The sequence below is a fragment of the Lactuca saligna genome, chromosome 2 (genome assembly GCF_052625555.1).
Source record: "Lactuca saligna cultivar CGN05327 chromosome 2, ASM5262555v1, whole genome shotgun sequence".
In the NCBI taxonomy this organism is placed as follows: domain Eukaryota; kingdom Viridiplantae; phylum Streptophyta; class Magnoliopsida; order Asterales; family Asteraceae; genus Lactuca; species Lactuca saligna.
Window position 1 is genome coordinate 136,290,888 of NC_136418.1, and position 13,019 is coordinate 136,303,906.

Below are 13,019 nucleotides of genomic sequence, written 5' to 3' on the forward strand. Positions count from 1 at the left end.
AACGATTCAGGATAGGACGTTACACGTAAATAAAGATCACTCCATTGGGAGTAAAATTTTTGTTGATTTGGATCAGCTTCCACTTTTAAAGTTGGAGAAGTTTTAAAAGCATGAGTTTGCAAGATACTATTGCCGGATTTGCCCATAAACAAGCCATACTTTTTGCAATTGAGTGTTTTTTCCTCGCCACTAGATATTTCACACAAATCATAATGCTCCCAATCACCCTTAGCTTGATGAGTATGCAAGATTTTCATCACAACATCGTTCAAATATTGAGTGGTAGAAAACTCATTTTTAAAGTGTATTAAAGGATTAGAAAGAAGTGTTTATGTTTCTCTTATTGAAAACTAGCATCTAACATCTATTTATATACTATGTGTTGATTGGCAAAAGGGTCAAGAAAAATTAAACTAGCATTTTGGCCGTTTTCCAAAAAAGATTCAAATTTTACCCGTTCCAATGGGCAGGAAAAAACCCGTATTCAAACAGGATCTGGTCCGGATTTTAGGCAAACCGGTTTACGATTCAGGGTCTGATCCGATTTCTAATCTGGATTCTCAAACCGGTTTCCTTCCAGTATAACGGTTAATCCAATCCCATTTGGTCAAAACCGGTTTTGACAAGATCCAGTATAATGGTTTATCCGATCTAATTTGGATAACTTTTTTTATTGATCAGATCATTCGACCTTTAATTCATTTGGGCCGTAGCTATTGGGTTATTTAAAAAAGGTAAAGTCGAGCCCATTTTTTTTTGTCTGGGTTCAGTATGCCTGCCTGCAGTACACAAACAATAAATAATAGAGTAAATTACAAATATGGTACCTATAGTTTACTCACAACTTCAGTTTTAGTTTTTTTGTTAAAAAATTCCCAAAATCATTCTTAATTTTGATTTCTATTTGGCTATTGTCGCCAAGACTTTTATATCCTTTTCTAAAATTTGTAATTAGTAATTAGTGGTTAATATATCATGAACCATTTGAAATTATTATTATTATTTTTTATTTTTATTTTTTTATTATTATTATTTTTTTAAGATAAGTAACATGGTTCAATCCTATCAAACTTGTAAAAGAAATACCCACAATTGAAATTCAAGTCGCTACTACATATTTGTAGTTTCTATGATAATATAGTCAAATTTCCATTTCTTTTTATTTAACAACTCTCCTATCATTCTAACAGGATCACCCATGACTTTGCAACATAGACACCCATTATTAAACATGACAAGTGACAATGTCTTCCACTCCAACATATTTTGTAGCAACTAAAGACCCATCAATGTCAACCTCCCCTACAAATGTAATACAATGAAGAAATCAAATACTCAAATACCAACTTAAAAGGGATGAAAATATACACATGACTACATGAGCTGTGATATAAACAGTTAAAAAAAATACCAAAACCAAAATATGCAAAACTAATTTTATTATATGAAATCAAAGAGGAATTCAATAGTACCTCATTCTTGATAACTGCAATCCATTTACCATGATCAACTGAAGTATATGGTCAAATAATGTTGTCTGTTCATCCAATATGAAAAAATAATTATTAGGTAAAAAAATGTTCATTTTTTAAACATCTAAAAAAATCAAGATAATGTAAGCTTGTGTTATACATTCATAGTACACTATGGTGGCATCAGCATCATATAAACTGATTAAGTTATACGAAGAAATGATTACGTTTTCTGAATCTAAGAAACTGGTGATGATCATTGCTAGAATTTGATTGTTGGGAAGAGATAATAAAATTATATACCTTTGCTATTGTATTTTATATTTTTAATTTTGTAATCAATACATGTTTTAATAAATATAGTATTTGAATTTTATGTAATATTCGCATATATATAGTATTTGAATTTTATGTAGACTTATCTTGATGAAAACAGTTATGTGCTTCAAGTTAATTTATCCAATTGTTTGATAAGGATTACGAGTTATCCAAGTAAATTTGAATTTCAAACGAGGGTCATATATTTTGTTAATAATACTACAAAATTTGATTCAAATGTCATATAATATACAACTATAACTACATAATAAAAGTATATTATTTATAAAAAAAAAATACGTAAATAAAGTCCTGAAATTACATTGCATATAAAGTAATAGTAATAAACTGAGACACGTTAAAAACCTTATCAAGGTTTTTATTATTAGCTAGGACTCTAGGTTAATTTATTAAAAAATAATGATGATCTTTAAAAAGTAGAAATCTATAATAATATCACATGACATGGGTAATGTTCTAGACTAAAGCGTGTGTATTTAAAGACTTGTTTTATTCGTAATTTTGTTGCATTTACTCCATATTTTTAATATCGACCCAATTCCGTGTTTCAGCAATCAGCAAACCAACAACAATACACATCGCTTCTCTTTGCTGCAAAAGAAAAACCTCTTTTCTCCCTCGATCGTATCAATATGGCGACGATCGGACACAATAATCTCAACGCAAAATTGGTAACTGAACTCCATCATCATCACTCGTTCTATTCCTGATTTGTTCTATTGTTTTTATCTTTTGTTTGAAGCTTCAAGTTACGCGATGATCTGTAGGTTTTGCTTGGGGACATGGGAGCTGGTAAATCAAGTCTCGTGTTGCGATTCGTCAAAGGCCAATTTCTAGAATTCCAGGTTTGATTTTTTATTATCTGACTTTTCTCCTCTTTTTTTCGTTGACTTTCTAGGGTTTGAACTTGGTGATGGTTTCGGACTTTCGGTTGTTGATTTCATCTGTTTTGGTTGTTGTGGTGATAGGAATCGACGATCGGAGCGGCGTTTTTTTCGCAAACCCTAGCAGTGAATGATGCAACGGTGAAATTCGAGATCTGGGATACGGCGGGTCAAGAAAGGTATCATAGTTTGGCTCCTATGTACTACAGGGGCGCCGCAGCGGCAATCATTGTCTACGATATCACTAGCGCGGTAATTTAAGTTTACTAGATTCTTATTCATATCTGGTTTCCTTTTTATGAAATTGAACTGTGGAATCTTCATAACTTATCAGTGGATCATTCATATGGCTTGTTGAACTTGGAATTGTGGTGGTTTGTAGTACTTGATACCTGATAGGATATAGTTTGTTAACTAAGAACACTTAACTGAGTTCCAATAGAATGAGAGTGCATGTTTCTGTTAAATCTTTTTCTTTCTTACAGTAGTACTTGATATGGAATCATGTTTGAATTTCTAAATGCAATTACTAACTTTCGCTTGCTGTTTTCCTGACTATGTTTAGGATTCATTTACACGGGCTAAAAAGTGGGTTCAAGAACTTCAAAAACAAGGTGAGCAGCTATCATCAACCACTTTGGGTTTCACTTCCTCCATCAATCTTTCAACTTTTATTTCCATACAAAAACCAGTAGCCCTTTTCTTGGTTTTCTCCCAATTGATCTTGTTCACTTCTATATATATTTTTTTATCTTCTTTTTCTTCATTGTTCAAAATCTTGAATGAAGTCATATTTCATTGTGTGTGGGTGTTGCAGGTAATCCAAACATGGTAATGGCACTTGCTGGAAATAAAGCTGATCTTGAAGACAAGAGGAAAGTAACAGCAGAAGTATGTACCCTTTTCCCTTATTTTTTTTCTTTATTTATAAACATAATGACTAGATTTTTCTTTGCCTTTTGTTTACATATAAGGGTATATATGTAATTATGTATAATTTAATTATCACATTCTCAAATTATGATATGCAGGAGGCACGTGTATATGCTGAGGAGAATGGTCTCTTTTTCATGGAGACATCTGCTAAAACTGCTGCTAATGTTAACGATGTATTTCATGAAATTGGTAAGGTTTTATAACTTGCAAATTTTAATTAAAATTATAAAAAAAATTATTTATGAGATAATAATTATTGTGTTTGAAACAGCAAAGAGATTGCCTAGAGCTCAGCCTACTCAAAACCCCGCAGGAATGGTTCTTGTTGACAGACCAGCTGAAGGAGCTCGTGCTGCATCTTGCTGTTCATAAGTAATGTTTTAAAATTCTTCTTGATTCATATCGTTTGTAGTTTTTTTTTTTTTTTTTTTTTTTTAATATGTGTATTTGCCATTGAAAGATTACGGGAATAGCATGAAAATTTGATGTCAATAAAATGTTAAAGATGTAAGTTGTTCCTTTTGGTTATGATGATTTCAGATTAAAATTGAACATATGATGTTATCCTTCACAAAATGCGTAAAAAGAACTCACACGTGGTGTCATTTGAAAGAATAAGTATTTGGGTATAAGATGGTGTTTTTTGTATATGAAAAATTTATTATTTACCCAATAAAAACAAGTAAATAAATAAATAAAAGGTTTATCTATTGTTTATTAAATAAAGCAAAGTAAATAAAAAAGTTTATTTATTAGAATAAATAAATGAGTTCCTTTAGTAAAGCTGATTAATTGTTTAATATAATTAATTATGAAAGGTTTACTAACTTTTACATTTTAAAATAAAAAATATTATGACATCTCAAAAACATTATATTAGAAACTTACAAACATGATTTTTTATTGAATTTTTACAGCTCCAAATTAGGTTATTATTTATTATATTTATATAAATAATGTATATAAATATATATAATATCTTAAGAGGGCAATGGGGTTTCGGGATAGGACTGTCCACCCCTGCCCTTGGTTTTGTTTAAGCAAATAACCTCATACATGTTTAGGGTTATACATGTTTAGGGTTCCATGAGTTTTTTTTGACATCCCTAAAGGGATTTTTGACTTATAAGGTAATACCTGAAATCCATAGTCCAATAAATGTGTTGAAATCCTCTTTCTTTCCTTAAAGGATCTTATGGAGAGATAAACTTGGACTCATATCTTACAATTCCTATAGTTTTGATATTTGTAACACACTATAATTTGTTTCACCCATTGGTGGATATGTTAAACCGGTTTCCGCTTATGGTGGTCATTATTGCAATGATTTGAAGTTTATGAAAGTAATTCGAAGGTATGAAATCGTAAACATATTGTATTTAAAACTTTGTGTATGAATATATGAGGCATTTGGTCAAAAAATTAATGGTCAGGTGTCTACCAATGTAATAGAAATAAGTACTATACAAATAAATGTAAATATGTTGCTATTTCTCAATTTAGTTCTGCCTACAACGTTTTATTTTCATTTTTCTTATGTATATGTGGAAATACCTTCCAAATTGACAAGTTCTCTTTAGTTCAAGGGTCATATTGTCTTTCTAGCAATCATGTCTCATTTAGTTGCATTGGAACTAAAAAGGGAACCAAAGTCTAAAATATGGGTGTATTAAGTCTAAAAAGGATTTGTTCCTGAAATATAATTGCTTCATTGTTAAAGGGTCATATTTGCCAATCTTGGCAAACCTTTATTCCTTTGTAGTGTAAAGGGAGCGTGCCATTTTCTACAAGAGAAATATTAGATAATAAGCTATTGTTTGTTTTTTTTTTTTTTTTAGGGAAAATGTTTGCGGTTTGCATACCATACCATATTTGTAGATTTCTGCAGCAGAAGAGATGGACAAAACGTCTGCACTCTAAAAAAAGAAAACTGTATTTTTAACATCTGCAGACTACAAAAATAAACTAAAATTTAAATAAACTGATTTTTTAAACTTCAAAGTGATTTTTTTAATATATTTATGACTTTGTTATAAATAATTAACAAATCTAAATCAACCTTTATATATTATTGTATAAAAATTGAAAATAAAAATTGTACAAATTAACTTATATATTTGATAAAACCCAACAATTATGGTCGCAAAATTATGCCTAAACATTGTAAATAAGAATTAAAGAATTTGATATATAAATAAATGGAAATAAATTTCGATTTTTTCAATCAAATCAATTAAAAACGTGCCATAAATATTTTTTTTTCTAAGAAACTGACGATGCTTTATTAAATAATGTTTTATAAAATTTGGCACAAAAATCTAAGAATATATTATTTTTTTCATATTTATATAAGCAATTTCAACAACCATTATTAAAATAAACTTTTATTTATAAATTTGTCAAAATTATCATTTTTGTGTGGTCGAACTTTTTGTAAGTGTTCTAACTTTTTTTTTTCAAATTGTTTATCACTACTAATAAGATTGGAATAAATATAAATTCAAAAAAACTATAAAAAAAATAAAGTATATGTGTTTTTTAGCCTAGGAGATGTCTGAAGATGTTAGAAGACTCTGACCCACATCTGCGCCAAGAAGAGGACGCACAGACATTTTTAGGTATGTAGTCTTTAGAAAAACAAACAGTCTGCGAAGGTTAATGTCTGCACGTGATCTGCGCCGCACAAACAGAAGAGGCCAGGAAGATCTACGGACAAAAAACAAACGTCACCTAAGTCAAGACGTCTTCCTCTTCCCTTTTTGATCGACATTTCTAGGGTTTCAACCCTTTATCACCAAATCACCATTATATCCTAATGTAATCTCTTTTATCAAACTCTGTAAACACTGCAATATTTTAGTGGATTGGTTCTCGGTTTCATCCGTTCATGGGTTTTTTTTGGGACTTACTGTTTTGCTTAGTAATTTTCATTGCGTGTAGTTAATTGTTGTTTGATATATTAGTGTTGTTCTGCTTGAACTAATATTGTTCTTGTGATTTGCATTCCAGGTAGTTTTATGCATTAGAGTTTTTTTTGTTTTAGTGCAACCTTACCCATTTTGTTTTACTACACGAATGAAGGAAGAAGATAACCAATCCACTAAAAAATTGCAATGTTTATAGAGCTTGATCAAAGAGATTACAATGACTTATAATGGTGATTTGGTGATAAATGGTTAAAACCGTAGAAATGTCGATCCAAAAATGGAAGAGAAATATGTCTTAGTTTTTTTTTTTTAATATGATATTCTTCTTCCTGAAAATGGAATTCACTTTAAGCTACAATGGAATAAAGATTTGCCAAGATTGGCCTTCAACAATGAAGCAAATTCAATTCAAGAACAAATCCTTTTTAGACCTCACACAACCATTTAGACCTGGTACCCTTTTTAGACCCGATGTGACCAAATTAGATCTGGATTTCTGGAAAGCCAATATAGCCTTCGAACCAAGCAGAACTTATCAATTTAGAAGGCATATTTCGACAATATTGTACTCTAGCTTTCATAGAAAGTGGCACATAGTAGTACTTTAATATGATTCTTAAGGCTAAATGCAAGAATATCAACATACATTCAAACAACATAAAATGAACCAACCCGTCTTTTACGGCAAAAAAGTGTTGTCAAGGATTCTAAAAAAACCATATCCATCACCCAAAGTGCGACAATATAATGATCACATTCTTTAGATTCAATTCCTGAGGAGAATCAAGAGATTTCTTTCACCTTCACCACCTACTTCCTCTTCCATGAGATCTTGTATCACCATCCCTGTTGAATTTTCAATTACAGTCCCCCTTAGTTTACCAAACAAAAAGACTTATATTAGCATATATATACCCACCAAATACATGGTCCAAGAACTAACCAGACACTTGAAGCTCTTCTTGATGATGATGACTTGGATTGGTTCCTCAAGCTCAATGCCGCTAATTGATTTGTCAAGGACCAGCTTTGATCAGTGTCCGAATTCATAGGCCATGTAACAGGAAGCGTAAGGTTCCTATTCATGTTTTCAAAACAATAAGTTCTGTTTCCAAAATAGTATTCTAACCATAACTTATGACCAAAGTATCTATGGAAAAACAAAGAAGTGGAATCCATACATACCCTTCAACACGTTTTTCCTTGCAGCGGTTCATCATGTTTACAGTATAATTCCCATATACCTTTTCCACTAACATCTTTGCCAATTGTTCAATCTTGGTGTCTGGCAAAACATCCCAAATCTTTATCACCTGAATGCAAAGTGAATTTTCTACTACAATGTCTACAGCCCAAATCAAACACATGTTTTGTGTTACTTCATACACCTCAAGAAGCATACTTGTTCCTTCTAGTTTCACTTTATTGTTTCCATCTTTTCGCCAGCCACTAGATAGCTTAAGCAGAATAGCAACTACTTCCTTACAAATCTTAGCGTCACCAAAACTTGCAATTGTCTCCAAAAACGTGTCATTAAACTTTACCTATCAAAAGTCGATCAATAAAACAATATTACCATGTGCACGAAAAATCCGTAAATAGCAAATCACAATTCTTAGTGACAATATACCTGCCATTTAGTGTCATTAAAAAGGAATGAATCCATATTGAACAAGCTATCAAGTTGACGAAGCTCAATCAAAGCACCCATGGCAGCTTGAGCCAAGTTTTTGTCTTCACTAACATTGTGAAAACAACCACGATCCTTAGCATCAACAATCAAATCTCTCCAGATAGAGCCACTATTTAGCAAGGTTGATCCATTCCCCAAAATCCAGAGGCAGTATCTGTATAAAGCTCATATGTGATACATGAAAAGATCGATCATGCAACTATGGAGAAATGAAGATAACAAATTAAAAGATACATCAGATAAGTTAATCAGTTTGTTACCTGGCTCGAGTTAATGCCACATTTGTTCTTTGATGATTTGAAAGAAAACCAACAGACCCTCTACCATTACATCTCACTGTGGATATAATAATTACATCCTCCTCACTCCCTTGAAATCCATCAACAGATCGGACATTTACAGAGAAGTAATCTTCAGAGTCCATATACTTATTGCCAAGTTTTTCAAGTATTGCATTTACTTGAGCCTTATACACTTACCCTTCGTTTTCTTGCAACAGATTCTGTGATGATATCGATGAAAGTTCAGTTATTCACTAAGGATGAGAGATAAAAAAGAGAGAAACATGTATACCTTTATAGAGCCTTGAAATAATTTCAGAAATTATAGCCACTTCCATGAGATTTTTCATGCTATATATGACTCTTATCAAACTCCTCTTTGGCAGAAGTTACATTTATAAAAGAGTAGGACCCGTATATACTTCCTTGCAAAAAACTCTTCCCATAAGTGCTCCTCTTCACATTCATGCCATCCAAGATTTGTTTTGCATAAAACTTCTTATTTGGGAACTGGCTTATGGAAGGATGCATCCTGTATTGAACATTAAGAAGGTGTTACTTATGCCCTAGTGATACAAGCCTCTCGAATAAGCTCCTTCCGAATTCAGCCTCCTCACTTATCTGTAAAAACAGTGCAACAAATTATTTGTAATTAAAATAGCACACCAACACATAAATATACAGAATGCATAACATTTTTCAACCTTGCTTTGCACCATGGCAGGGAGTTGTCTTTCATCCCCAACAAGGATTGCATGTCGAGCACCAACAAGATGCAATGGTATAAGAGATTCACATTCCTTTAATTGAGCAGCTTCATCAATCACAAGAAATTCCAAAGGACTCATTCCTTCTGTATGCAAGTTGATGGAGCTTGATGCTGTGCAAAATATTAAACAAGAATTCGCCATACAAAATCTTCGAGTTTCAAATTCATCCTTCAAGTCTGGAAAACATAGGGTGTTTTGAAGGCATTTGAGTATTTGAAGACTTGCAATCCTGCAAGCATGTATGCTTTCTGTCCTAATATCATCTAAACCATTCAAGGCTTCTCGTAGGTCTACATTAGAAGCAATTGTTTGTTTCAGTGATTCTCCAAGACTCTGAAGAGAACTAACAAGTTCTACCATTTGTTTTGCTTCATCAAGGGAAATAATAGATGTCGGCATATGTGTATAAGCTTTCAACACAATGTATAATATGATTTCCAAGAAAAGTGAACCCATTTGTCACAAACTGCTCGAAAGTTAAAATATTTTCTTGAAAATTCTTCTTGTCTGATTTTTGCTTTGAAGGAACCTCACTTGCATCCTCTTGTGTGGCCTCACTATTTGACAATTTCTTGTTCCCTTTCAAGGTACTTACAATGAGGGTCTTCCAGTTATTCTTTTTCAGTGCTTTCTTTAACATTGCGTCCTCTGATTTCTCTTTTTGATCAGGAATCAAATATTCCTCATCTTCATCTTCTTCGCTATGAGCTTTCTCATCAGTATCACTACTATCACTCTCCATTTCATCACATTGTACCTTTTCCCTCAAGTACATGCGATACTGTTGCTCAGGATCTTCAAGGAAACTAATCATCCACTCACTGCTACCTTTCCATCCTGAACGTGGAGCTAAACAATCAGCAAGAATCTTGACACGAAACTCTAAGAATATTTCTGAAAGGTCTTTGCAATCATCGATCTTCATTCTTTCTCCATTCCCAAATAAAACTATATCTCCTAAACCATAAGTCCCATATCTCAAAAAGTCTCTCACTAAGCTCATAATTCTTTTTGTAACACCTACAACTGCAATATTCGTAGGAGCACAAGTGAGGGTTCTGCATTTCATCATCAGAAACATAAACAATAAAGAACCAATAGTTTTTGTCTTTCCAGTTCCAGGAGGCCCCCATATTAACTTAATTGTATTTTGATCACCATGTTTTCTTGCAGCAATGCAGCTCAAAACAGCAGCTTCTTGTGAACTATCAAGCTGAAATGATTTGAGAATTTTTTTAATCTTCAATAAAGTCAAGTCTTCAGTTGTATCAATCGAAAATTCAAGGTGACTTTCTTCAACCTGTTACAAAAAGTAAGTGCTTAGACTTAGAGTACGTGGTAACCCCATACAAAGTAAAATCTTGTTTGAGTTTCATTCTTACAGAAGAAGAATCAGCTCGCAGCAGTTTTTCAATGATCTTCTTTCTCTCCCCTTCTACCTCCGCATGAAGGGCTTGAGAAATACGGATATTTGTTGTCAAGTTTGTAAGATAAACAACAAAATGGATTACATTCATTCTACTATAACTTGTTACATCTTTCCGAATATCCATTTCAACAACTTCTGGAATTATTGGTTTCGATGATAAAATACAAAGTTGATAATGCGATTTGTTGGCCTTCATGCTTTGCACTAAAGCAATGAGGTAAGGCTTGTTTGGCCTCTTAAGATCATCAACACATTTTGGTTTCACATCAGTCAAAGCAATAAGATCTCCAACCTCAGGTGAATAGAATCCTTGATGTCTCTTTAGCACAATGGTGTAGAATAAGGCTTTAGGTAGCCTAAAATCTTTAGACTTTTTAACTTTAATTATTTCCGCTGTGGGAGAACGGTTGACTCCTAGCATCTTTGACAACAAGTCCGCATGTGTCTCCTCATAAAGAGGATAGACAAATGACTTGGTATAGTCGCTTACAGATGGAAACGTCTTCGGAATCTCTGCTACCTGTTCAATTCATGGAAGTTCAGTGATGTGCATGTAATGCAAGGATATTCGAACAATAATAAGAAACAAAAGATTTTTTTTATGACTTGGATGTTCAAACTTATAAAGAACGTGTTTTTAACTGTTTAAAGAAGTTCAGTCATCTAAACTGTGAGATTGAGTAGCTTATGAGATTTTTTTTTTTACAAACCTTGCTTTTGTAGAGATTTTTGTTAAGCACATCGTCAAGTGACCAAGAAAACACCTCATGAATCAAATTTCCACCCTTGTTTTCAGGTTTCTTCTTATCGGTATCTGTGGCCATGATCCTTTTCACACTTCGTTGTATGCCTTAGATTCTTCAAAGAACAAGTAGTAATACACAAGCAGGTATAAACAATGTAAGTAACCAAGAAACTATAAGTGAATATTGGAAACTAAGGCTGTATGCATGCGATTCGTCTTTTAATCAGAATATGCAGAAATATGCATGTTTCTAGTGCAAACCCAAACAACAAAGAAAACAAGATAAAGATCAAAGAGTGCAAGCTGACCCTTTAGAGAAATTCGTGTATACCTCAGGCTTCCACAGTTCTTGGTGCTAGAAAACCCACACACGCATAGGAGACGATTATATTATTGGTATTGAAGAGCCACACCTTCGTTCCTGAATTCTTAATTAGAGAAGTGAATGAAGGGGCATGGAGTAGGGCTACAGTTCCTAGAAGTTCAAATGATCTCTTCCATGAAAACGTTACATTTTCCTAGAAGTTCAAATGATCTCTTCCATGAAAATACTTATATACTAATACAGTGTCTTTTTTTGAGTTGTATTTTGTCGGCTTCGCGTTCCATTACTGATTACACTATATTTTCCATTTTTGGGATGTCTTAAGATGGTTTAATAATAAATTTAGAAATCCATTTCTCTTTTATCTTTGCGTTTTGTTACCCTCTTTTCAGCCCCTTCACGCTCAATCTAGACAATCTGAATTCTGAAATATATAGTAATTAACAGCAAGAAATTGAACTCCGGACTTTGTGACCCACACTCCTACACATAAGGCTACCAGTAACCCCTATTAGCATAGAATTTAATTTTTTTTACTATTTAGTACTAGTGTTTTAGGGGTAATGCGCAAGTTTCGTCTCTAATAATAGTATTTAACTCGGATAATCTTTACGATATTATTTTATTACACTTTTGGTCTCTAATCAATTTAATCAATTTAGAGGGTGTTTGGATAGGGGAAAAAGAGATTGCTTATAGCTTATTGATTATCTTTATCGTTATAAGTTAAGTTTAAATATTTGGATATAAAATATTAAAAATCAGTTTATTGTGGTGGGATACGTTAATTACACTAATTTTAAAAAGCAACCCCCCACCCCTTGTTATAGCTTATAACTTATTTATAATCCAAACACTTTTGCAAAAACTGTTTTTTCACACCGTTATAAATTAATAAACTATAAGTTAATTTATCAAAACACTTTTTAAAATGACTCTTTTACTATTGTTTGATGGTTTTCTTGTTTTCCCTATATTAATAATTTTTAAAATATAAATGGCCCCACCACATTCCCTTATATCTTTCCCCACATCGTGTCCTTTCATTACCCCATTCCCTTGTAGTCTAGCTGGAAAACTCGTATTCATGATATCTTCTTTGCAACTTGTCGAATAAATCTCCAAAGCACTATTGTTTAGGAGAAAATTTTTTTAAAAAACCCATATATCATAAAATGTGGAATCCAAGCACTAATAGGTAGGGGCGAGCATTTGGAC

General features: G+C 32.6%; 2 protein-coding genes and 1 pseudogene across 2 annotated transcripts; 1 reads left to right on the forward strand and 2 right to left on the reverse strand.

The window, feature by feature from the left end:
* Positions 1 to 2,312: 2,312 nt before the first annotated feature.
* Positions 2,313 to 4,159, forward strand: LOC145031732 (ras-related protein RHN1). The gene is made up of 7 exons (XM_078980343.1): positions 2,313 to 2,482; positions 2,579 to 2,656; positions 2,780 to 2,947; positions 3,261 to 3,309; positions 3,513 to 3,586; positions 3,727 to 3,820; positions 3,903 to 4,159. The coding sequence occupies exons 1-7, from the start codon at positions 2,444 to 2,446 to the stop codon at positions 4,001 to 4,003; spliced, it is 603 nt and encodes a 200-aa protein (XP_078836469.1). The 5' UTR covers positions 2,313 to 2,443; the 3' UTR covers positions 4,004 to 4,159.
* Positions 4,160 to 7,682: 3,523 nt separating this feature from the next.
* On the reverse strand, positions 7,683 to 9,662 carry LOC145030127 (putative helicase MAGATAMA 3; annotated as a pseudogene).
* A 13-nt stretch (positions 9,663 to 9,675) lies between these two features.
* On the reverse strand, positions 9,676 to 11,555 carry LOC145030128 (uncharacterized). The gene is made up of 3 exons (XM_078978544.1): positions 11,438 to 11,555; positions 10,685 to 11,247; positions 9,676 to 10,602 (listed from the first exon to the last, which is right to left on the reverse strand). Exons 1-3 carry the CDS (start codon positions 11,553 to 11,555, stop codon positions 9,676 to 9,678), a joined length of 1,608 nt encoding a protein of 535 aa, XP_078834670.1.
* Positions 11,556 to 13,019: the final 1,464 nt, after the last annotated feature.

Coding starts and splice junctions, on each gene's coding strand:
- LOC145030128 (XM_078978544.1), bottom strand. CDS start 11,555: ATGGCCACAGATACCGATAAGAAGAAACCTGAAAACAAGGGTGGAAAT. Junction 11,248..11,437: donor TCTCTACAAAAGCAAGGTTT/GTAAAAAAAAAA, acceptor TTGAACAGGTAG/CAGAGATTCCGAAGACGTTT. Junction 10,603..10,684: donor TGCGAGCTGATTCTTCTTCT/GTAAGAATGAAA, acceptor TTTTTGTAACAG/GTTGAAGAAAGTCACCTTGA.
- LOC145031732 (XM_078980343.1), top strand. CDS start 2,444: ATGGCGACGATCGGACACAATAATCTCAACGCAAAATTG. Junction 2,483..2,578: donor ATAATCTCAACGCAAAATTG/GTAACTGAACTC, acceptor GATGATCTGTAG/GTTTTGCTTGGGGACATGGG. Junction 2,948..3,260: donor TCTACGATATCACTAGCGCG/GTAATTTAAGTT, acceptor GACTATGTTTAG/GATTCATTTACACGGGCTAA.